Source organism: Fusarium proliferatum, assembly GCF_900067095.1.
Source record: "Fusarium proliferatum ET1 genome assembly, contig: FPRO_scaffold006, whole genome shotgun sequence".
Lineage (NCBI taxonomy): Eukaryota > Fungi > Ascomycota > Sordariomycetes > Hypocreales > Nectriaceae > Fusarium > Fusarium proliferatum.
Window position 1 is genome coordinate 2,317,586 of NW_022194795.1, and position 23,329 is coordinate 2,340,914.

A 23,329-nucleotide genomic window follows, 5' to 3' on the forward strand; every position below is an offset into this window, starting at 1 on the left:
GAGGGATCCAAAATCAATGACTCTTCCAGTAAGCCACTAGGCCACCCTTCGGACATCGGCCTTGGTGATTTGTCCGACCCACGCGAGTGCATGACAGTTCAGCTCGCCTATCGTATCAAACTCGCAACCAGAGTCAGCCCGGTTATACTGGAGAACAAGGGACAAAGGCGCTGATCGTGTATGTCTTTGGCTGCTGACTGGCTGCAACTGTCGCCGGCCGGTACACGGACGAATACCCTGCCGCGTCTCCACGACGTTTATTTCGTTATCGTAATCACATTGGATCCAATACTAGCTCGGATATTTCGATGTTTTGGGGTTTTCCACGAGAATGATACTAGCTAGGGGATAAGCTTGGAGTGCCAGTGCTTGATTTTTGCGTCCATCCATCACATGGCAAGGGGCATGGCACCTATGAACAGTGCCAGTGACTGGTCCTGACGTAGGTAGCTTATTATTTATTATCTTCAGCTCATCCATCACCAACCCTTTTTCTTCTTGCACAAGCTATCCTCACTCTTTGCTTGCAAACGACGGAAGAAGCAAACAGATACTGGAAAGCTGCATTATTCCCTATCCCTTCCTGAAACAATCACGCTTGGTTGCCTGGGGCCGTTTGCACTCTCCACCATAACAGCCTACGTACCTTATTACCGTACGCTACCGTTAATTCTTCCTACAAATATTCCAGTTCTTCTCTTCTTCTTCTCTCCTTACAACACCTTAATTTTGGAACATCACCATGGCTACGACTACACCCGCCACGGCGCCAACCAATGCAATGGTCGACGAGACTCATCTCTCGTCTGATGAGAAGACCGAAGTTGGATCTAACAACATCCTCGACACTTCAGCCGACAACAAGGAGCAGCAGGCTGGCTCTGTGACTGCCAGCAACATCAACGCCGCTGACGAGCAGCCTCAGTACCCTGGCGCTGCAAAGCTTACCCTCATCATCTCGTCTCTCTGCCTCGCCATCTTTCTCGTTGCTCTTGACCAGACCATCATCGCTCCCGCTCTCGGCGCCATCACAGCGCAGTTCCAGAGTGTCAAGGATATTGGATGGTATGGATCTTCGTACCTTCTTACCACCACGGCTTTGCAGCCCATGTACGGAACTGTCTACAAGTACTTCAATGTCAAGATTGCGTACCTCGCTGCCGTCTTCATCTTTGAGATTGGAAGTTTGATCTCTGCTGTTGCGCCATCTTCTGTCGCGTTCATTGTCGGTCGAGCCATTGCAGGAGTAAGTTGTCTTGCACAGTTCCCGTGAACCTTTACTAACGGCGCCTCAAGATTGGAACCGCTGGTCTCTTTTCCGGATCTATCGTTATCCTCTCCCTCATCAGTACGTCAAAACCAACAAACTAGCTCCGTGACCATAACTAACCACAGCTTCAGTGCCTCTCGAAAAGCGTCCTCTTGCCTTTGGTCTTATCGGTGGTATGTGGGGTATCGCTTCCGTTGCTGGCCCTCTCCTTGGAGGTGCCTTCACTGAACATGCAACCTGGCGCTGGTGTTTCTACATCAACCTTCCCATTGGCGGCTTGGCCATGCTCATCGTCTTCTTCTTTGTCAAGGTTAATCGCAACGACTCGAACACCATCAACATGACCTTCATGGATCGCCTTCGCAAGCTCGACCTTGCTGGCGCCGCCATTTTCATCCCTGCCATTATCTGCTTGCTCCTTGCTTTGCAATGGGGTGGTGCTGAATATCCCTGGAACAACTCGCGTATCATCGGTCTCTTCTGTGGCTTTGGAGCCATGATTGCCATCTTCATTGGCATCCAATTCTGGAAGGGTGATGAGGGAACTCTCCCGCCTCGTCTGTTCAAGAACCGGGACACTTTGTCCGCTATCATCTTCGCCATGTTCTTTGGTGCCGGTTTCTTCCCTCTCATCTACTATCTCTGTAAGTCTCACCCTACTTCTGCTGTCCGCCCAACTAACGTTTCTCAGCTCTTTACTTCCAGGCCATCCAGGGTGTTAGCGCCGTCCAGGCTGGAATTAAGATTCTCCCTCTCCTGCTCGCGACTGTCCTCTGCTCTATCGTCTCTGGAGGTGTCATCACCGCCATTGGCTACTACAGCTATGTCATCATCCCTTGCATGGTTCTCTACACTGTCGGATGCGGCATGCTCACAACCCTCGATGTGCATTCTCCTCTCAAGGAGTGGTTTGGCTACCAAGTCATTGCTGGCCTGGGCATTGGTGCAGGTTTCCAAATTGGTGTCCTCATCATTCAAACTGTCTTGCCTCAGGAATGGGTTCCTGTTGGCACCGCTGTTGTTCAGTTCGGCCAAGCCTTCGGAGGCGCCATCTTCGTGGCTGTGGGCCAAACTGTCTTCCAAAATGGCCTCATTGACACACTTAAGGCCGACAACATTGGTATCGACCCGACCATCTTCATCAACACTGGAGCTTCAGAGATTGAGGATACTCTGAGAAAGATGGGCCGCCTTGATGCGCTCGACGCGGTCCTCAATGCGTACATGAAGGGTCTCCGGGACACTTTTTATACCTCTCTTGCTTGTGCTGCCTGTGCCCTGATTGCTTGCCTGTGCTTCCGATGGAAGTCTGTCAAGAAGGGTCCAGACGGCGAAGACAGAAAGCCTGAGCCTGCTGTGCCTGTCTGAACGGATCGTGGGATCGAAGCGTAATTTGACGATTGGAATTTTGCATAGATACCCTCGGATGCCTCTCTTCTCTCGGTTGCATTTGGCGCTGGTAGTAATAAGTGTCTAATATCATAGAAGGTTAATAAAAGTGGTCTTACCGTACAAAGACTCCTCATTGTGTGTCATCTGGTGGTCTGCCCCATGAAACCCGTGTTTTTCTAGCTCTCGTCTTTACCCCAACATCAGCTCCTACGAATTTGAGCACCCAATCTTTGACTTGCTTCGCCTTCTGTAACTGCGGGTGCATCTGACCACGCTTGGAGAGCTCTCGCGTCGAATAAAGCCCAGAACCATCCCTTCTCCATAGCAGACGTACTTTGGTCATGCCCCTACGGAGACTTTGACCATAGACCTTGTCCTTGAACACGTGAAGTGCCACGTTCTGCATGAGAACTACATCCTGACGCCGAAGGGCACTAATCTCAGCAGCTGCATCGTTCTCCTCCGCAAGCCAAAACGTAACAGCGAAGCCTGTCTTTGTATCGTCCCCGAGGAGAATCTCCACTAAAGAGAGGCTGCGACCCCAGCGGGTTGTGACTGTCCGTGGCTGTGCGATGGATATAATGCCGGCAATAATGTTGAGAGTGACAGTCTGTGGATTGAGAGCCAGAATCCTCCGAGCCGGCGGTATATCTTCCAAATCAGAGAGATGAGAAGGAACAGTGTCTCTCATATTCAAATGTGCTGGCGAAGAAGTCGTCATAAACGATGTCTCCTCAAATGTCGTCTCCTCGAAACTGTCAAGCTGTGATGATGGGATCGAATTGTGTAAAGCTAGGGAATGGTCATAGAACTGCGACAACACATTCTCTGGATCTTCGCCCTCATAAGACTGAGATTGTTCCTTAAACGAGATCTCAGCCATGGTGAAGAATTCGGATTGGTTGGCCAGGTTGACGCTGATATTATGGGTCTGGCTGAAGCCTGTGTGAAGCGGTTTTCTGTTCAGCGGCAGAGAACGCCATGGAGCTATACTTTGAGGTGATACTGGAGCTGTTCCTTGAGGGGCTAGCCCAAGAAATTCAGAGAAGGAGTCGTCGATTTGTGTTATTGTGCAAGATTGTGTTGTGATAGATGAAGCTGGCGGTGCGCCAGCAAAAAGGAGTAATCGTGGTGCCATGGTATTGACCGCCAGAAATTGAATTGGAGTCCTATTTGGGACTTCTCATGATATTGCCAAGAGACTGTGCTGCCCAGTAGCAGCAACTGTGTGGGTTCGTGATGAGATAAGCCAAAATTCACGATGATGTTTTTGGTGTTGGCGGGTGATGATGCTAGAATAAAGAGAGATCGGCGGCGACCACTTCCCGGCCGCAGGTACCGAGGTATCCCCCACCCCCACAACTCCCGTGCGCCCCACAGACGTTACCGAGGCCGGCTCGTAATTCAACCTCGTTTCGTGTGCCTGTATATAACTTCAGCTCTCCAATCCCATCCCTGATATAGCTGTACTCTACCTACTAGAATTTGGAATTGAGTGCGCCAGCTGAGGTTTCAAGACACTCGCCACGATGACATCCTTTCCGTTCACCATTCAAGAGCATACAATTGAAGCATCACATATTCGAGAATACGCCCGCGCTACAGCTCATTCTCAAGATGAGAAGCTATACCTTCACGTAAAGCAATATACACCCAAAGATAACCAGAACCCTCAGAAAGGTGACGTGAATATCGTCGGAGGACATGCCAATGGATTTCCCAAGGTAAGCACATCAATACTGTTCATACAAACACATTTACTGAACTCTATAGGAACTATATGAACCCCTTTGGGAGGAGTTCTACCATGAATCAAAACGCCGAGGTATCCGAATTCGAAGTATCTGGATAGCAGATACTGCATGGCAAGGCAAAAGCGGCCTTATAAACCAAGACGCACTTGGCAATGATCGTAAGACTCACCCTCTCTCTTACCATCCAACAATGATAACATCTTCTCAGCAAGCTGGCTCGACTATGCTCGTGATATTCTCCACATGATAAACACATTCCGCCCTCAGCCACCGATAATGGCAATGGGCCACTCCTTTGGGGCAAACGCTCTTACTAACGTTGCCCTTCTCCATCCTCGAGTATTTACATCGCTTGTGCTACTCGACCCAGTCATCTCTCACTTTGCCTCCACGCCTGGCGCTAGAAGCGCTGGTCCTGCGGCAGCTAGTATGCACCGTCGTGAAGTCTGGCCATCGCGCGACGAAGCAGTGGCATCTTTTAGCCGCAGCCCGTTCTACAAGTCTTGGGACCCTCGTGTACTACAGCGATGGATCGACTTTGGTATCAGGGACGTGGCTGGTGAACAGAGCGTGACTTTAACCACGACAAAGCACCAAGAAATTTTCACCTTCCTACGCCCAAGTTGGCCGGCTTACGATGCTGAGGGTAAGGATGTGATTCACCCTGAACACACCCCCGATCTTGATGCCAGCCTCAACCGCCGATGGTCAACATATCCCGTCTATCGTCCTGAGGGACCTAATACTGTTGAGCGACTTCCCAACGTCCGCCCTAGCGTCCTCTATGTCTTCGGTGGCAAGAGTGATGTTTCTCCACCAGAACTTATAGACGAGAAGATGGCCCTCACAGGAACAGGTATCGGGGGCAGCGGTGGCGAAGCCAAGGGTCGTGTCAAGAAGGTTGTCGGAGAGAAGAATGGCCATTTGGTTCCCATGGAAGATCCTCGCTTGTGTGCAAGTGCCGCGGCAGACTGGATCAAGGCTGAGCTGGAGAGGTGGTGGGCAGATGAGCGCCAGTTTGAAGAGTGGGCGAAGAAGTCTAAAGAAGAGAAGACGACCGTTTCGGAAGAATTTCAGAAGCACATAGGCAAGCCTGCTCCCCGGGCAAAACCTAGCCCAAAGGCAAAGATATAAAGATAAAGCGATGTTTATTGGTCAACATATACAGATGGGGCGACGGGTCACTAAGGATAATATATATACTAAAGAAGATGATATTTTAGTTTTGCATTTAAGCAATTTGACATGCTGCGCATCATGCTTGACCTTTTCTCGCCCTGATGAGCGCTATCCTGTATGTATCCTTAAACTTCAAGCAGGACTGGTATTCAGCTATCCTTTTTTGCTTAAAGCTTTTTCGTATACTTCTCAGGAGAGAGTCTCATATTGGCCCTTTTAAACATCCACTGCCATATTTAATTGAGATGTACCTCACGCTTACTTGGAGTATGTTCGCTTTGTTCACTGCCCCCTGTTCCCCGCGATAAGCTGTGATTGGGTTACATCTTTATCGGCTGCCGTATAACTCTTGTAAAGATAAGCAAGATGCGTTCACTGTACATCAGCTCCCAATAATTTTTCAGGACGAATAACTTTCCCTCCTATGCTCAGTATAGAGGCGACCAGAAATTGGGTTTTACTCGATCGTGATGATTTTTCTAGAGCTTTGCCGAACAAACTCAGGCGATAAGTTACTGATAACCTTATCCTCCATCTCCGCCCGGCTCAACGAGTAGCGAAGCATGTATCACGAATATGTTTTTGCCTGAATTGAGGAAGTCAAAGGCAAACACAAAGTCAAATTGAGAAAGGATTTTGCATCAGAGTCTTGCCTCATCTCTTCCTCACTAATCCTTTTCTCCATCATATTGCATCAGACAAGCCATGGCCGTTCCAGGTATTGAGTCGATGCCCTCGAGGCCGATGACTTCAGAGGAGTTCAGCGCCGCGGTCATCAAAGCCTGTTTCTTGTACAGCCAAGAAGATCTTGCGGAGGTCAAACCTAGAAGAGTCCGGGCGCTGTGTGTATGCTTCGAGTCAGACAAGGACAGTCACCCTCATGTCGAAAGCACCAGCGAACAAGTCCGAGATATCTTCAAAGACACGTATGGTTACGATACTGTCGGTCTCGTGATCCGGAAACAAGACAACAACCCGCAAGCAACACTGACATCAGCTCTCAAAGCTCTATTCAATAGAATGGGCGAGGATTGTATAGCTATCCTCCACTACATCGGCCATGGAGGGGAAGACCAAAAGTTCGTCTTCCCTTCACTAAGACATGACAAGATAGATCCTTGGGACGCCAACGTCTTAATTCTTCTCGACTGCTGCTGTCCTATTGAGATCGGCGGTTACATAGGCCATCATAAAGAATTGATCTACGCCTACGCCTCGGGGGGAAGAGACTGCGATGATGGTCTTGGTTGCGCACGCGGCTTCAGTAGCAATCTTGTACGAGAACTGAAGCACGCTCATGAAAATGGGCATGCCTTATCCACATCACAGCTCTATAGCCGTTTGGCAACAAAGAGTTTTACCATGAATGAATCTTGGGAAACAGAGCTGGATTCTCTGCCCCATTTCATTCGACACCCTAGAGACCATGGACCGTCTCTGTTATTGCAACCCATACGGCAGAATAGAAACTTATACCTGATACCAGCTCCTTGCCAAACCTTAGGCGAACAGACAGCTGATGTCGTTCTGTCAATTCAAATCGCCAATGGCGGCTGGCAAGCATTACGCGCCATTCAGTCATGGGCGCAGAGACACCCATTGACTGAAGGCCGTGTCCGAGTCGACGAGCTTTACAAGAGAACAGATAAATGTATTCTCGCCGTCACCTTCCAGGTCTGGTACAACTTACCAGACCATCCAGCCATGAAGCAGATCGGCTTTGAGTTCAAGCGGACGACTGGTCAGTCGGACTGACTCCGTAACAAGACGGACAGAAAAGGCTTCGACTACTGAAGAACGACTCCCCCTCGTTGGCCAAGAAGACGGCAGCATCGCAATTTCGTGACTTGGGAGTGCAATCTGTTGGACTCAAGATTGAATGACTGAGACCATGGCAGAAGCTCAGACCGATGACATCCCTTTTCGCAACATACCATGGAACCTCGCTTTCCTCTACAAATATTGCCAAAATAAAGAATATTCAATGCGGGTCACACATTTGCGTTTCAAGAAACGCTGTGGTATGGTGAGCCTCGCTCAGAGTGGAAGAAACCTGCTGAGCTCCCAGTGAAGGCCATCAGCCATGAAGGAGGCTTGCCCAGACTCATTTTGAGCCGCTTGTGGTTTCGCATGGCGCTGAGGTACCCATCTCTCTACCCTCACTACTGGTTAGAGGTGGGTGACTCCATGAACAGAGTGGAGGAACTACTTGCGAGTTTGGGTTGTATGATAGCGTCAGAAGAGCGGGACGAGGATGGGAAAAAGGGGAGGCATAGTGTAAACGACCGTCAACGACTTTCGCACGCGTGTATGCGCATCAGTCAGAGGCGATATGTTTCGCCACGTTGAAATCAAATGTTCATACAAGCATACTTGAAGAAAGCAAGTTCTCAATAGATATACATGTAGTACCATAGGTATTTGGCCAGGCGACTCACGCACAAATGTCAGAATTGCGCTTCTTATATCCACCATCGATGGAGCTCAGTTCCGTGATACATACAGCTAACTCAACTGATACCTTGCTGCCAGAGAAACCACGGAGTCTTTTGCCATTCTTCAAATAATCCCGCTCAAGACGCAGGCTGTCGTCAGTTGTCGCAGTGACAAGCCAGTATTACCGTAGACTTTACTGGTATATTGAAGCTGCTTCCAAGATGGCCGTTCTCCTGAAGTAGATCATCTAGTCCTCAAATATCTCGTGTGATTGCCTCCCTGGACGGACGTAAGTCTCTACTTACAAACGTCCTCCTTGAAAGTAGAACATATCAGCAGATAGGGTCCTAAGACTAGCCCTGAGCTTCATCATTCATATCCCTCACCCTAATTCTTGACTTTGACTTCCTTTTTCAGATGCTTGAGGTCTGTATTATGGTCACGGGTTTCGAATTGGCAATTCGACTGAAGAATGATTCAAGAGATGCATCGTCTGGCTGATGGACGGGCCAAACACAGAAGTAGGCCAGTGAAGTTCAGAGAGCTCAAGACCTTGGTCCCTGAACGATAAACCGAGTTTTGCGAGTTTAGGATAACTTGAATAAATTTAGGATAAACTTAGGCAGGCTTATGATTAGTTTACCTTAATCTCCCTATGTGTTCCATGTCGGGCTTGAAGACCCTTTTCTTTTCACCCTGAAGTTTCTCTGGATCAAAAAAAATTGGTGACGGCGGCCATTTCAAGGTTGAGGGGTGCCAAATCCAGAGGAAGCTGCGCCAGAAACTTTTTGCGGCTTGTAAAATCTCCCCTGGAAGTGTCAACCTGTATCGTTTCACTCATGCCGACGTATATCCAGCACTCGAGAACACCACCCTCTGAGACATCCATGACCTAATTAAGAGTCCTGACCTCCGACAATTCTGCGTTGAAATGCTCGAAAGACTCGCTGGTATTTCCTTTAACGGGAACGACGGCTGGACTCCTGTTTTCCCTGTTTTCGATCCTCAGATCCAGGGCATCGTCAACAGCACCTGCTTGTTTCTAACTCTTCTCCTATAAGCCTGGGACAAAGCTGTCCGTGAGACTCTTGCGTGGAGTGAATTGAATATGAGGGGCATTATTCGATCCCTGGTGTACTCCTTCGCGAGTAGCGAGTCATCGATCTGAATCTTCACCCCATCATCGACATCAATGATTATCTAGAGTTCTATGGAACTATTATCAACGCCGAATGCATGGTCTATGAAATTTCCTCTACCCTTACACACAAAACCTAAGATAGCCGCTGAGTGTCTGAATCACAGCGGTAATGGTAGCAGGACCTACGAGATTCGCGGGGGTAGTTTGGCTGCAGTGTGCTATATACAGATATTGGAACGAAGGTTCAGGTATTACAGGAGCGACACTAGATGCAAGGAATATGGAATACAGACAGTAGGTGAGGGCGAATAAACATACATAGGGTACTTCAATCTCCTCTCTTCTCCACTCTGAGCGTGAAGTCTCGTTCACAATATCCTTCCGTATCTCATTCAGGAGGGCAGAAAATCTCGTGAGAGTCAATACGAAACTTTCGGGCCACAGTGCTATCAGGGTTCGTATTCTCTCTTCTATACATGCCAGCACTGATATGAGCGGCCAGTGCAATTGAAAAAGAAGAAAGGCGTAATGGTAATCACTGTGAATCTCGCGGAAACAAGGGTTGCCTATATCATCTTCTTGAGATGGAAGACTATTGTCGCAGCATATATGCGAGATATCATAAGCAAGAAGCACTTCGCGTCCGTGAATGACCCTGTTCATGAAATAGATATTGTACTCGGCTGTCAGTTGTTAAGACAGACCCTTCTTAGTGAACTCCAGGTTGCTGGGAACCATCATGGTTTCTAACCATATAACCCAAGGTCCGCATGGCTTTTTCATTATGATCTGAAGTTGCACTGAGTATAACTTATCATTGTTCCTTTACATCGGGGCTGATTGTGGCCGTACCATTGGTCTCAATTGACCTTATAAAGTACAAGCATAGAGTAATGTTATAGGTAGGTTACAGATAATGCAGACAATGCAGACAATGCAGACAATGCAGATAATGAATTTCTGGCAGTCTTATTTTAGGAGGAGATGCTAAACCGAGAATGATTCCTTCAATCTGTAAAATAATCCTCTTTATAGAAGTCCTTCGTAATACGTAAAAGATCATGGTACATGGCCCAGACAACTTCATTAAGCTCTTGTTGTCTGTAAACCCGGTAATATGAAGATGTCCCTGTACGGTTCCCCTATCTTTATACTCCGTACATTACAGGGAATCAATATAGACATTATGAAAGAGTCTCCTCATTAATATTGTTTCAGAATCTCGCTTCCAGAACGAGATGGCAATTAGAGTATCTATATATGAGCATCTGTGTCTAGGCGCTGGTTTGTATACCATTATTCAGTCTCTTCTATGGGGACAGACTGGGATAATTGTCTGTACCCAAACATGTTCAATAAATCGCCCAGCCAATGCACTTGCGACCTCATACAACTAATACCGAGCAAGTAGACGATATCATCACTCCTCTTTTACTGTCCTGAATATTATATCAGGAAGCTCACTGTGAAAAGTAGGGGTGGTATCTATTAGTCCATGAGATTAGAGAAGACAAAAGGCAACCCTCGGTGCTGTTTTGGATTTCAAAGCCCCTGAAATCTCGAAGGCAATGGTATTCTTGGTTGAAGCATGATTCTAAAAGGTATATTGAGAGTACAGTACATCCAGCCTTTGTCTCCGAGTGTGGTCGTCAAAGTCTCAAGGTAGAAGAACAATGAAGGCCCCTAGATCCATAGCTTAAAGATGTGAAAAGAGGAGAGGAAGCATATCAGTCAGCCTGGGTCACTTCAATCGACGTGTTGTCAATGTTCATTTAATCAACAGTGACTCACGGATCAAAAGTGTCTGGCCCATCACTGAATTCCTGAACCGCAGTACCCTAAGGATCCTAAAGACTCAAGACTCAAGACACAGACAATTCAGTCATCCCGCCTATAAATTCCTCACCAGATCGCTTCTTCCAACCTTTCTTCCTTCAACCAACTTCTTCATCAGCCAACCAACCAACCCTCATCTGAGCAAGCATCACCGCGTTTAATCTTCACTTGACTTCGCTGTAGCTTCGCATTATTTCTTAGAAATCAAGATAACTTGATTACACAAAAGCACTTTGCCTTCACTGGAACAAGCATCGCCTCACAGATCTTCCCTTCATCCATCTTATCCTTTGCTTTGCTTCATCTTGGTCAGATTGCCTGATCATACGAACACGCTTTGCTCTCACTTTATCTGTGGCTACCTTACAGTCTTTCGTCTCACATAGCGGCAGTTCAACAGTTTTGTAGCGCCAGTATATCACGATGGGTTTCAAAGACACACAAGACTACGAGCTGTACACCTCAATGACTGGTGGTCGTCCTGATGAGAAGCTACCACCGCTTGACTTCAAGGTTCGTGATCACTCCCTCTCACTTATACACATAATGAAACTAATCAGTACAGGATGGATCTCTCCAACTCGTGCCTGGAGAGGTCTGGTGTCGATGGCGCGAGGATATCAGCGGAATCATTTGCAACTCTGTAGGTCTTACCCTCAAATCATCGTATTTAACCCGAAGGCTGATAAGAGTAGAGCGAATATCATGACGAAGGATCCCTGCGCCGACACTATGAAAGAGTTCATGGTGCAACCCTCAGCGCGAAGCATCCGACTCACGGGGAAAGGAACGAAGCGATGATCTCGAGTAAGAACCCCTCGCTTGTCTTTTTGAGACGATCCATTTATCTGACCCCTGGTTAAATAGGATGGTACGCAGACGTTGTCAACGGACTTCAGCCCTCCTGGCCCCGTTCTGTTCAGACTGCTCGACTGGCTGTCCAGGACCTACCTAGGGGTTCCTATTCAAACCAACTGGACTACCAGAGTGCCATCAGACTCACTCGTCTGTTCAACAAGCATAGTCCAGACATGCCGCCAAAAGTCGGCGAAGGTCTACGTGGCTTGCTTGTCAGCGGTGCTTTCCAGCACACGGGCAGATCTGATGAAAAGCCTATCAAGCATCAGCTCAGCAAGGAGATGTTTGATGCCATCAACAACGAGCCCAAATGGATGAGCATCACCTACGAACGGTGGTTCATCTTGGTCGGCGTGTATGGTGTGAAGACACTGCGACAGGAGTGCCAAGGCATTGTCGACGCCGTTCTCACTCGTTGCGGAGAAGAGCTCGATAAGAGCTTGGCCTACCAGCACGGCCCAGACGATAGCAAACCACACTTCAGTGTTTTGATCGCCCAAATGTCTGACACGATCGCGAAGCAACAGAAGGAAATCGAACACCTCAAATTGGCCGTGGGAGTGGAACCTGATGACAATTAAACTGTACGGCAGCCAAAAGAATTGAGAGCTATGCGGGTATGAAGATGGTAGACTCTATTAAGAAGGTATATACTGCATACTGGCGTGTGCAAGAGCACAGAGACAAGTGGTATAATGGCCGACAATCATCACGTTCGACGGATTAATCATGCGGTATAGGAAAAAGGGGACAGACAATTTGTTATCAGAGACAAGCCTTCTCTCTTACAGCTAGCGATAGACAATAGGTTCACGGATTTGAGAAGTTGAAACTATTCTACTGTATCAATTCGTGAAGTTTCCATGTTATACTTTGCAAGATACCGCCGTGGCGTGGTCCGTAGTATGGTATGTAGCATTGTCCACGCCGTGACCGTCCAAGAGCACATATCGACATCAATCATGCAATGGCAATATTCACGATTTGAGATTCAAATAGTCTACTGTCCGTTTCAATTCCATTTAGTACGGCCTGAGAGAAGTACAGACATATAATTCCGACTTTTCCATCTATAGCTTCCTTAATGATTTGAGGGTGAAGTGTTTGGCACAGGTCTCTGGGCAATTGTTGAATTCTCTGCACCCTTTTAATCAGGAAGACATGATTGCGAAGCGCCTGGAAGTACTTCATATTCACCAAAGACCGCGTTAACAAATTCGTCTTCTGTCTTGTGGGTGAGGCTGGCTGGTATCGTCGTGTAAATTGATGCTGTATATCATACTCTCACCAAATACGGACAACATTCTCACAATCCATGACAAGACCACGAATGAGAATAGCAGAGACTACTTAGAGTATGGGTTTATTGTTTGGGCCGAGTACCTGTATTCCAATTCACATTATACAAAACCCCTCTTGTCCCAGATCACCAGTGTCTTTAATCCCCAAGTACCAAAGCATAAGACCGATATCTTATTAATAATTGTCCAATAATTAATACAGAAAGTCTTTTGGAAGAATCCAGGCGGTAAAACTGAGACATATCAGCTAGGAAAAGAAGATTGATTGAGCTTTGGAGATACTTACTGTGCTGGTGGAGTTCATCTTAGTTGTAACCCATCGCCTCATCCTTATCTGACTCGATATCCGCCACTGAAGTTTTCCAAGACATTTTTGTCTGTAGTGGAAGAGATGTAATTGCCTGGATCGAAGTCCTGCTCTTCTTCCTCTTCATCGCTCGAGAGATCCATCAAGTCGTAATCCGAGCCAGAAGAGTCAGAACTTGTCGAGATATTATCCTCGTCGATGATCCTCTGAAAGATGATTATTTGAGTCTCTAAATACTCATTCTCTCGGCTCTGGTCCTCGAGCTCCCTTTCCTGTTTCGAGATCTGGGCCTTCAACCCATCAATCTCATGCGTTTTGTCATCGATGGTGTTATGGGAGACATTTTGCTCATAAATGAGATCTTTGAATTGTTTCTCTTGCCGACCGATCTTAGAATTGAGATCGCGGATGCCAATGGCTTGTTCATGGATAAAATTCTGTAGTATGGCGGTTTCCTTGTCCCTTTGCACGATTTGAGCTTGAATGTCTTCCTTGTCTGCATTCAGCTGGGCGACGCGCGCTGTCAACTTGGCAATGATTTCATCTTTGGCCCTCAAGATATCGTGGGGATCGGAAGGGGCCCGGTAAAGAGTGATGCGCACTCCAGCTTCTGGGGTGGAAGACATGCCGAGAGATTTTCTGTCATGGTTAGCTTCCTTATACGACGGACATTGCAGGGACAAGCTTGGACGAACCGAATACAGGAGTTCTTGCAGATGAACTGATAACCTTGATTTGATAACAGTGCAAGTTACCAGTCAAGTTAAGCAACGATAAAGTGCTGTTTGAATGATGAACTTTAGTGATGGGTTGACGCGTAAAGAGTGTGATGATCGAGAAAAAGAGAAAGAAGAGAAGAAACTTCGAAGAGTGGCTTCATCCACATGTATTTGGACTTTTGTAGAATAGGCTTGGACACTGCAAGCTGGAGATGCAGGAGTTTTCATGCAGTGCAGTGACAAGGAGCGTCAATGGTTGTGAATCAAGCAGCGTCAAGTAGCTGTGACTCAATACAACGAAGCAGACAACGATATCTTAGGGTCTCAGGCAATGCAGCTGAAAAAAAAGTCCAATCTATCAGCACCCTATTGACCACCAACAGACATCATCGGGATCTGGCAATATGCCACCAGCGCTACAGCAACACTGTCACTGCCAGAATACAAATTCATCATTTCCTCGTTGAAATCCCACTGTGGATGGTTGTAACTCAAGTAATAAAACTTTCTACCTTCAGTAACATCCCCGACAACATACGTTGCCGGTTTCCTCGCGCCGTTTCAGCCAACCGATGCTGTCATTGACCAGGTTGCCACGAAGGTGGTTACGGACAATGTCAACAGTTGCAGACAAATCCATCATGAGTGTGAATCACGGAGGTAGAGAAGACCTGGAACTTAGTTTCTGGGTCTCTGGGAACAGTCAAAAGTAAGACCAAAAAAGAAGAGTCTACACTGAACAAACAGAAAGGCTTATCATTGGTAGATTCATCTTTGGTGCTCTTATAAAGCCTGATGCGCTATTCTTATGATGCTCTCGTGATCATTTCATACCTCAAAAGTTCCTTGCTTTAACTTTGACTACTACTTCTTAATGCGCTCGCTCGACTTGTGCTCTACCTCACCCCTGAGGCTACCCATCTTTGCCATGGCATCTTTCATCCTCTTTTGGGCGGCTCTCTCATATCCTCGGCCTCAAACTCTCACTATCTAGATTCATGACAAACATCCAACCAAGCATAGGATTTGTCCGCAATTATAATTTGGCAACAGGCTCGACCTCCTGAGGGCGCGACACTGCCTCCAATGCTTCGACGATGTTCTAAATTAGACTTTTTTGAAGACAAAGAGAACAGCCCTTGTCGCCATTCCATTAGAAGGCAAGCTTCTGTTGGCTAGGCTATTAGAAGAATGTCAACCGGGGGTTTCCCTCAGCTGACGGACAGCTCGGCGTTTGTTAGCAGACAACTTTGATCTGTCTTATATGGTGTTGCCAGAGCCTCTCGATCGTTGCTCCTGACAAGAGAAAACACTCTAGACCTTGAACTGGGTAACGTGATCATAAGGCTCCCCTAAATCTATCCTCAATTTACTAAACCTGCCCTAAGTTTGCTGAAGCTATCCTAAATTTACCTAAGTTATCCTTAACCTACCTCATTCTTCTAATCACTATCGATACCTTGGCATGAATACCTTCAGTTTGACGACCATCACTGGATTTCCTCTATGCCTCAGACCTTATACAGCATCCCAGGAAAGGCTCAAGAACTCTTCTTATGTAGACTATGAGGTACCTACAGGTCTGTGTTAAATATACATATCAAGTACATCGAATCATTTCAGTTGGACTACTCATCGTAGCTTCTCTTGAATCCCTCAGCGTGTCTCTGCTTTTCTTTGTAACGTCAAGTAATGACATATTCCTCCTCAGGGGTGTCTCTATTGTCTTTGATCAGCCATGTAGGAATCCTCGGAATGCGACTGTCTTCCCCGTAAGTTGGGGGTTACCACTTGGCTTAGGGTTTGCCGGAATATCGACCCGGTTCCTTGTCGCCAGGCGGTGAATGCGGCTCATGGTTTCGTTGCTAATAGTGAGGCACCATCAACTGTGCTTATAACTGGTGGTTATATCTACCCTCGAGGATTTCCAGTAATATCCCTGTAAGGGGTCGCTGGAATTTCATTAAACTATTTCCTGTGGTCTCTCCTATCCCTATACACTCTTCCCTTTTCATCACTTTATTTGACATATTTGAGATTACAGCACGCATTAGAACAGTCCGATGTCAAATGAAAGCGTCAAACCGAGTGGTATTGCGAATGTCAACATGTAACACTAAAGTCTGAAAGAGGTTACGATATGGCGGAGAGCAATATCTAGTCTATACACAACACTATCGATACCATCCTAGGTCAAGCATCATCCAAGAGATTCAGTAAATATTTCCCTGAGATTGAGCAACTTCACGCTTCTCACTCTATTTCCATGGCATCACGCCAGCCTGTCCCAGTTAAGGACAAATACACGGATACAACTGGGAGCATGTACTTTTGTGCTGGACATTCATGTTCACAGTGTTCATGTGTTATTTTATGTTTCATCATGTAGTGATATGTCTCTTGTCTCAATCATTCAAATAAATACAGTCCTGAAGGCCATGGCAAATTATGGGCAACGTCATTGTCCCTTACCCTAGGTACCTGATTACCACAAGGCATTTCCTAGAGGAACCAGCGGGAGACTCGCGAAGGCATTCCAACTAACTTATAAAAGTGCCCCTCAACTTTGAACGTCAAGTACTAATATGTTTTAGCTCGAAAAAGGAATACCTCTCAAGGAGGCCTTTTTACTCCAGTTCTGGGATTTGCTGTAAGATGTGATACCATTTTGCCTTATTATCCATATCCGATACCACTATTCTATTACTCAATAACGCCAGTATCTTCTTATCCAAGGACTATAATTCATTCCATCCACCAGAATCGTTGATGCGTTTACGTGACCGCGCTCAGCGGACTCACTCTTCATGTCTCAGTGGTATACAGGCACGACATCGCAGCATAATTCGATAAAAACAGGAAAAAGTCAAGTGCCGAATATTAGTCTAAAGGTTCATCAAATCTACACTAAATCATACTGAATTTACCTAAGTCATTCTGCCATTTAGGATAAATACCCCAAGCTTTCTAGCCTCTCTAGCCTTCATTAGTTAATCGTCAGAATGCGACAATACGTAACATAGCACAGAGTGTATGACACTAAAACTAACTAACGAAACGAACAAATAGGTCCGGCGGGGGATGCTTAGCCTGTGGTTTCCCTCACGAATGCTGTCATTGGATTTTCGATTTGATGCCCGACTGGAGGACTTGCATTACTCCGGCGGGGAAACGATTGGCTTACACGACATGAAGATCATCAACTGAGATACTTATTACACGACAGCAGAATAAGAACTAGAAACTCATAGATTTTGTGAAACATAGAATTGGTCTAATTCTTTTCCCTCTCACTCTCATCCCAAGGCAGTATCATTCATTGCCCTGCCATCTGAAGGCTGGAAATCATCATGTTCATCAACGACAAGACTCGCCTCCGCTACAAATACGATGCTGAGGAACTCTGGATTGAGCCATGGGGTCCGAATGCATTCCGTGTGAGGGCGACCAAAGCCGCCGTGATGCCAACGCAGGATTGGGCCCTTCAGAAACTTACAGAAGTGACGCCAGAAATCTCTATTTCTGACGAGTTTGCATCCATCAAGAATGGCAACATCAAAGCCCGCATCTCCCGCCAAGGCAAATTAATCATTGAGAAAGCGGACGGGAAGTTGATTCTGGAAGAGTACTCTCGTCATAGACGGGATCTTCTCGATCCAAAATGCAGTGCTCTGGAAGTGGAGGCTCGCGAGTTCAAGGGTATCCTGGGAACAGACAACTATCATCTGACAATGCGTCTTGAGAGTGTCAGTCCAGAGGAGAAGATCTTTGGAATGGGTCAGTATCAACAGCCTTGGCTTGATCTGAAAGGACTCGATCTTGAGCTTGCACACCGCAACTCTCAAGCAAGCGTTCCCTTTGCTGTGTCCTCCCTTGGATATGGACTGTTGTGGAACAACCCCGCGATAGGAAGAGCTGTATTTGGCAAGAACATCATGAGCTTCGAAGCATTCTCAACTCAAATCCTTGACTATTGGATTGTCGCAGGGGATACGCCAGCAGAGATCGTTGAAGCTTACGCAGATGCTACTGGAAAAGTTCCCATAATGCCTGAGTATGGTCTAGGTTTTTGGCAGTGTAAGCTCCGATACCAGACACAAGAGGAGCTTCTCGAGGTAGCCAGGGAATACAAGCGTCGCGAAATTCCGATTGATCTAATAGTTATCGATTTCTTCCACTGGCCCAAGCAAGGAGATTGGAAATTCGATTCAGATTACTGGCCTGATCCCGGTGAGTATCAGCAGAAGGCACCGAAGAAAAAGCTTGCTAACGACGATCAGATGCCATGGTGAAGGAGCTCACGGATCTCGGGATCGAGCTCATGGTTTCTATCTGGCCAACTGTGGATAAAACAGCTGAAAATTACCAGTACATGCTGGAGCATGGATATTTGATCCGAACTGATAGAGGTGTCCGTATCGGCCTCGACTTCCAGGGCCAAACGGTACATATTGACACCACAAACCCAGACGCAAGGAAATATATATGGGATACAGTAAACAAGAACTACTACTCCAAAGGCATCAAGACGTTCTGGCTCGATGAAGCGGAACCAGAATATGCAGCATACGACTTTGACAACTATCGATACTGGCTAGGCTCCAACGGGACGATTGGAAATATCTATCCCGTCAACTATGCTCAGGCCTTTTATGAAGGCCAGGAAGCAGCGGGTCAGAAGAACATTGTCAATCTCCTTCGCTGTGCTTGGGCTGGCAGCCAAAAGTACGGAGCTCTTGTGTGGAGCGGAGATATTGCTTCTTCATGGTCTAGCTTCCACAATCAGCTATGCGCAGGCCTCAACATGGGTCTGTCAGGCATCCCCTGGTGGACCACAGATATCGGCGGATTTCATGGAGGCGATCCCAATGATGAAGGCTTCAGAGAGCTCTTTGTGCGGTGGTTCCAGTGGGGCGCATTCTGCCCTGTTATGAGACTTCATGGTGATCGTGAACCTCAACAACCACAGCAAGGGACGACTGGCGGTGCGACATGTCGCAGTGGAGCGCCTAACGAGGTCTGGTCTTATGGCCCTCAAGTTTATGATATCTGTGTCAAGTATATCAAGATTAGAGAGGACCTCCGACCGTACACCCGAAAGCTTATGAAGGAAGCACATGAAAAGGGAACACCAGTCATGCGACCTCTGTTCTATGAGTTCCCTGACGATAAGAAGTCCTGGGAAATTTCGACTCAATACCTCTATGGTGACAAGTATCTGGTCTGTCCTGTATTAAAACCGGGTCAAACCAAGACGGAAGTCTACCTACCAAAGCTCTCAAATGGAGAGAAATGGTCTTCTTTCAACGGTAATGAGTCTTATGAATCCGGAGCAACAGTCACTGTTGACTGTCCTTTGGCTCAGATGCCAGTCTTTGTTCGGGGAGCGTGAGACTTTCGGGTCGCTGGGCATGGTACGTAGAGCACTCTGGCACAGTGGGTATCTCAAAATGACAAGAGGAAGTGAGAAGAAGTTATTAGAGTACACACGTTCCGCTTACACGTCCGTTTTCTTGTGCAGTGGTACCACGTAACAGACTTGTCAAACCCTTAACATAGGAAGCTTCGATCCCCCATTCCTTGTTTTTGGCTCTTGCATGTGATAATATCCTTATACCTTCTTTGAGAATCTTCGGTGGAGCATTGGGGCTGCAGATATTGCCAACTCGTTGCATGTGGCCAGCAATCTTATGCCCTCGACTTATGTATACTTGGACCATTTCATCATCGCAAGGACGATCAAGATGGATAAACGTCGGATCTGGCTCCTCCTCGCTGTCTACCTCATTAGTTCCAGCCGAACCCTGCGATTCACGATCGCCTGAAGCTGGCGCCGACCTTGACACTGCATCACCGCGTTGTTGCTGGGACTCGGTCCTAGGAGTATTGAACACGCTGTAAGCCCATATCGAGAGGGTAGCAAGGTAAATGGCATGGGGCTCTATGAAGTCGTTGCTACTATATCGACGGACATGCCACAGCAAAGCGCCAGCATGGATGATGGACAGCCTTGCCTTATACTGGTCGATGTTGGCCCAACGTTGAATGTGATTACATGCTTCCGAGTATTCCATATTGTTTTGAAGCTCGTTGACATTTTGTCGTAGGACTGCAGACGCAGCGACCTTCTGAAAATGTTTCGTAGGTGTCAAGATATACAACCGGGAAAGGTGGAGGTGAAGAATCGTCGGGTGCTCTGTCCCACCAGCATTAGCTGCTTTGCCGTTCGCTTTCCAATGCAAGATATCAAAGGCGTCACAGGCACTGTTTCTCCATCTTGTGACCATTTCAAGAGTTGGTGGCCATGTTTCAGTCACGGAAACTGATTCCCTTCGTGGCTCAACATGAGCAACTGGAGTCCATCGTGACAAGGCCGTTCCATACTGGTAGGCTGCTTCCTTGGTCCTCGCACAAACTGCGTATATCAGAGCGATGTTTCCAAACTCCGTTAAGTTGGATGGCTGCCGCTTTTCCATGTAAAGAAGATGAAGTGCCTCGAGTACCGTGACTATCCGAATGTTCTAAAGTCAGTATAAGCCAGATGTCGTTCGCTTGGATTTCAAAATACAAACCCTGATGCGCGTCTCTACTATGTATTTTTTCCATGGTTGGCTGGTTCCATATCGACTCTCGGCACGGAAGTCTTGTTCTAAGCTCGTGTACTTTCAATACTTGAGGACAGTTAAATTCGTGGGAAACGATCGTGTCAAGGACCTAAATAAACATGAGAGAGTGTGTCTCTGAAGAAATGGCTAAACTTACCCAAATCATCAAGCCAGTGCGCAACTTTGACTGAGTTTGCATCCATGCCGTGACAGCTACATCGCCATCTTGAACTGGCGTGTCGGTAGTTTGTGGTGGGGTCTGTGAAAGTAGGTCCATTGTCCTGCATTCCTCTACGAGAGCGAGCCTTTGATACAGAGCCCAGTCCATCATGACTTCTTGGCCGCTATGAATTCGAGAGATTATGTTCAGAATAGATGCTTGAAGTGTTTGGAGGTCCATCCGGCCATGTGATTGAAAGTTGCCAGGCACCCAAATACCGTTTGCACTACCGGTGTTTTCTTTGATTATGGAGTCAACCCTGTGCTTCAAGCCCTTGTCTAGAAGTTCTGACATAACCGATGACCACCTACTCCCAGCATACCGAGCGCCAGTGGTTGCTACAGCTAGTAACAGAATCCAGTTGTCTGAAATTTGCCAGATGGAGGAGTTTTTCTGTAGAAACGGATACGTCGGGTGAAAGCATTGGTAATACAACAGCACAAAGACCCTAATATTTTCCAGAGGGGGGATCTGAACGTCTAAATCAAGTGACGGATCGATCCCAATCTCATTCTGAACCACGGACGATAGTTTGGAGTAGAGAGCCTCTGGCACAAACGTATTATCAGAGGATTCTCGCATACTCGCCACTAAGGATTTTAGATAACTGTAGTCTGACCCATCTGCTTCAGGCAGGCGAGGGTCCTGTTCAGGACGATTGGTCTGTAAGCTGGCTTGCTGGGGGAGTAGTTGACCACGAAATGGGGCTCTAGCTGCTGTTCCATCCACGTAGAGGGCCCCATTGCTTGAGGATGATGCATTAGAACCGTTGATACTACTCGCGTGCCCGCCGTAAGGGCTTTCCACAACTCTTGGGTAGTGTGTCTGATCCAGTTCGATGGCTGGTGTTTCCATTGGGCCATTGATGCTCATGTTGACGTCCAAGGGCTGTTCTGGGACCCAAGAAGAGACAGGATTAGGTCCGATTGGTTCAGAAGGAAATGTGTATGCCATTGACCCAAGGCCTTCGGGGATGATAGGTAATTGATTCTCCCATAATGAAGTAAACTGACTGTCGGAGAGCCAATTGATATTGGGGATAGCCATGGTGAGATCCGATACTTCTTGAAAACTTCCTATGTCATCGATTTGGAGCATTGGGTTCATTGGTTGTTGTGCAACAGCAATCGACTCATCATTAGGTGGCCAAGTTCCGTTTGCTGGAGGAGCCGTGAAAGCGTTAGAACCATTGATATTCCAAGAAAGATTGTTGGCATCATTGATTTCGCTATCGTTCATAGCCAGCTCTGTTTCTCTTGGCTCATCGTCCACAGGCTCGTCCATGAGCTCTGCCGGCTCTGAATCCACCTGCTCTGTTTCCGCCGACTCGGTTCCCAATGGCTCTGTTTCCATTGCTACGGTTGCCAATAGCTCTGGTCCCTGAGTATTATTTTCAACCTCCCCAGCTTCGTCCAGATCTTGTGCGGGTAATGGTTCGGCTGGCTGAATATTCGAATTCTTCTTCTTCCTTCCCTTCCTCTTCTTCTCTTTCTGGGGCACAGGCTGAGGTTTCCGTGTCCTGGGCTCAGGGTAGACGCAATCGAAGCGCCTTTTTTTACATCTCGTGCATGGCGAGTCTCTTGAGCAACGCATGCGGGCAAAAGCACATTCTGTGCACGCTCTGATTGACACTTGCTCCACCGCAGTTAAGGGATTTGTGCGTGTATGTGTGAGTTCGTGTCTCTGAAGAACATCTAGGCGTGCAAAAGATTTATTGCATTTCGTGCAGATGAATGGCTTCTCATGGGTATGGACTCTCAAATGGCGATTTAGATGTTCCGGGCGTGTGAAGACGCGCCTACAACGGTGACACTGCGCGTTTTCTGTCTCGCCATCGCCGTCCACTGGTCGATTGTCGGCATGGCTCTCCATCTTGCTATGCACTCACGACGCTGCGATGAGGATCATTCGTGAATAATTTTCTCATGATGGATGTCGTTGGATAGTTGCGAGCTTCATAGATATAGCAGTGCGGAGTAATGTAGACAAGCGAAGGTGGCGGGATGGATCTTTCTTGTTCCGCATTGATGACCTGACTTTCCCTTTTCTTCAAAATGCATTATCAACAACACATGAACAGTGTCAGGAGCCGGCTCCCTATACTCAGCTTCCCTATATTCCATTCTTACCTTATCTTGAGCCGACTTGCATGTTATGATGTAACCACAGGGCACCTTCCTGAGGTTGACCTTGCCGGTCTCAATTCAATCAATTCCGATACCTCAGCTGCAACTCCCATCAGATATCATTTCTTTTGCTTCAATCTCACCAATCACAACACTCAATGGAATCCGACCTGTGCTACAACGAA

General features: G+C 47.2%; 8 protein-coding genes across 8 annotated transcripts; 5 read left to right on the forward strand and 3 right to left on the reverse strand.

Annotated features, from left to right (window-relative positions):
• Positions 1–742: 742 nt before the first annotated feature.
• On the forward strand, positions 743–2,638 carry FPRO_09798 (uncharacterized protein; the record flags this gene model as incomplete). The annotated part of the gene is made up of 4 exons (XM_031233228.1): positions 743–1,246; positions 1,297–1,348; positions 1,402–1,914; positions 1,962–2,638. 4 exons carry the CDS (start codon positions 743–745, stop codon positions 2,636–2,638), a joined length of 1,746 nt encoding a protein of 581 aa, XP_031083086.1.
• A 154-nt stretch (positions 2,639–2,792) lies between these two features.
• On the reverse strand, positions 2,793–3,800 carry FPRO_09799 (uncharacterized protein; the record flags this gene model as incomplete). The annotated part of the gene is made up of 1 exon (XM_031233229.1): positions 2,793–3,800. The coding sequence occupies one exon, from the start codon at positions 3,798–3,800 to the stop codon at positions 2,793–2,795; it is 1,008 nt and encodes a 335-aa protein (XP_031083087.1).
• A 391-nt stretch (positions 3,801–4,191) lies between these two features.
• Positions 4,192–5,550, forward strand: FPRO_09800 (uncharacterized protein; the record flags this gene model as incomplete). Its single annotated transcript, XM_031233230.1, has 3 exons — positions 4,192–4,386; positions 4,436–4,574; positions 4,625–5,550. 3 exons carry the CDS (start codon positions 4,192–4,194, stop codon positions 5,548–5,550), a joined length of 1,260 nt encoding a protein of 419 aa, XP_031083088.1.
• A 750-nt stretch (positions 5,551–6,300) lies between these two features.
• FPRO_09801 (uncharacterized protein) lies at positions 6,301–7,350 on the forward strand (the record flags this gene model as incomplete). Its single annotated transcript, XM_031233231.1, has 1 exon — positions 6,301–7,350. The coding sequence occupies one exon, from the start codon at positions 6,301–6,303 to the stop codon at positions 7,348–7,350; it is 1,050 nt and encodes a 349-aa protein (XP_031083089.1).
• A 4,081-nt stretch (positions 7,351–11,431) lies between these two features.
• FPRO_09802 (uncharacterized protein) lies at positions 11,432–12,447 on the forward strand (the record flags this gene model as incomplete). Its single annotated transcript, XM_031233232.1, has 4 exons — positions 11,432–11,521; positions 11,574–11,651; positions 11,704–11,815; positions 11,876–12,447. The coding sequence occupies 4 exons, from the start codon at positions 11,432–11,434 to the stop codon at positions 12,445–12,447; spliced, it is 852 nt and encodes a 283-aa protein (XP_031083090.1).
• A 1,050-nt stretch (positions 12,448–13,497) lies between these two features.
• FPRO_09803 (uncharacterized protein) lies at positions 13,498–14,100 on the reverse strand (the record flags this gene model as incomplete). Its single annotated transcript, XM_031233233.1, has 1 exon — positions 13,498–14,100. One exon carries the CDS (start codon positions 14,098–14,100, stop codon positions 13,498–13,500), a length of 603 nt encoding a protein of 200 aa, XP_031083091.1.
• A 3,443-nt stretch (positions 14,101–17,543) lies between these two features.
• Positions 17,544–19,585, forward strand: FPRO_09804 (uncharacterized protein; the record flags this gene model as incomplete). Its single annotated transcript, XM_031233234.1, has 2 exons — positions 17,544–18,423; positions 18,474–19,585. 2 exons carry the CDS (start codon positions 17,544–17,546, stop codon positions 19,583–19,585), a joined length of 1,992 nt encoding a protein of 663 aa, XP_031083092.1.
• An 85-nt stretch (positions 19,586–19,670) lies between these two features.
• Positions 19,671–22,890, reverse strand: FPRO_09805 (uncharacterized protein; the record flags this gene model as incomplete). Its single annotated transcript, XM_031233235.1, has 3 exons — positions 19,671–20,701; positions 20,766–20,907; positions 20,956–22,890. The coding sequence occupies 3 exons, from the start codon at positions 22,888–22,890 to the stop codon at positions 19,671–19,673; spliced, it is 3,108 nt and encodes a 1,035-aa protein (XP_031083093.1).
• Positions 22,891–23,329: the final 439 nt, after the last annotated feature.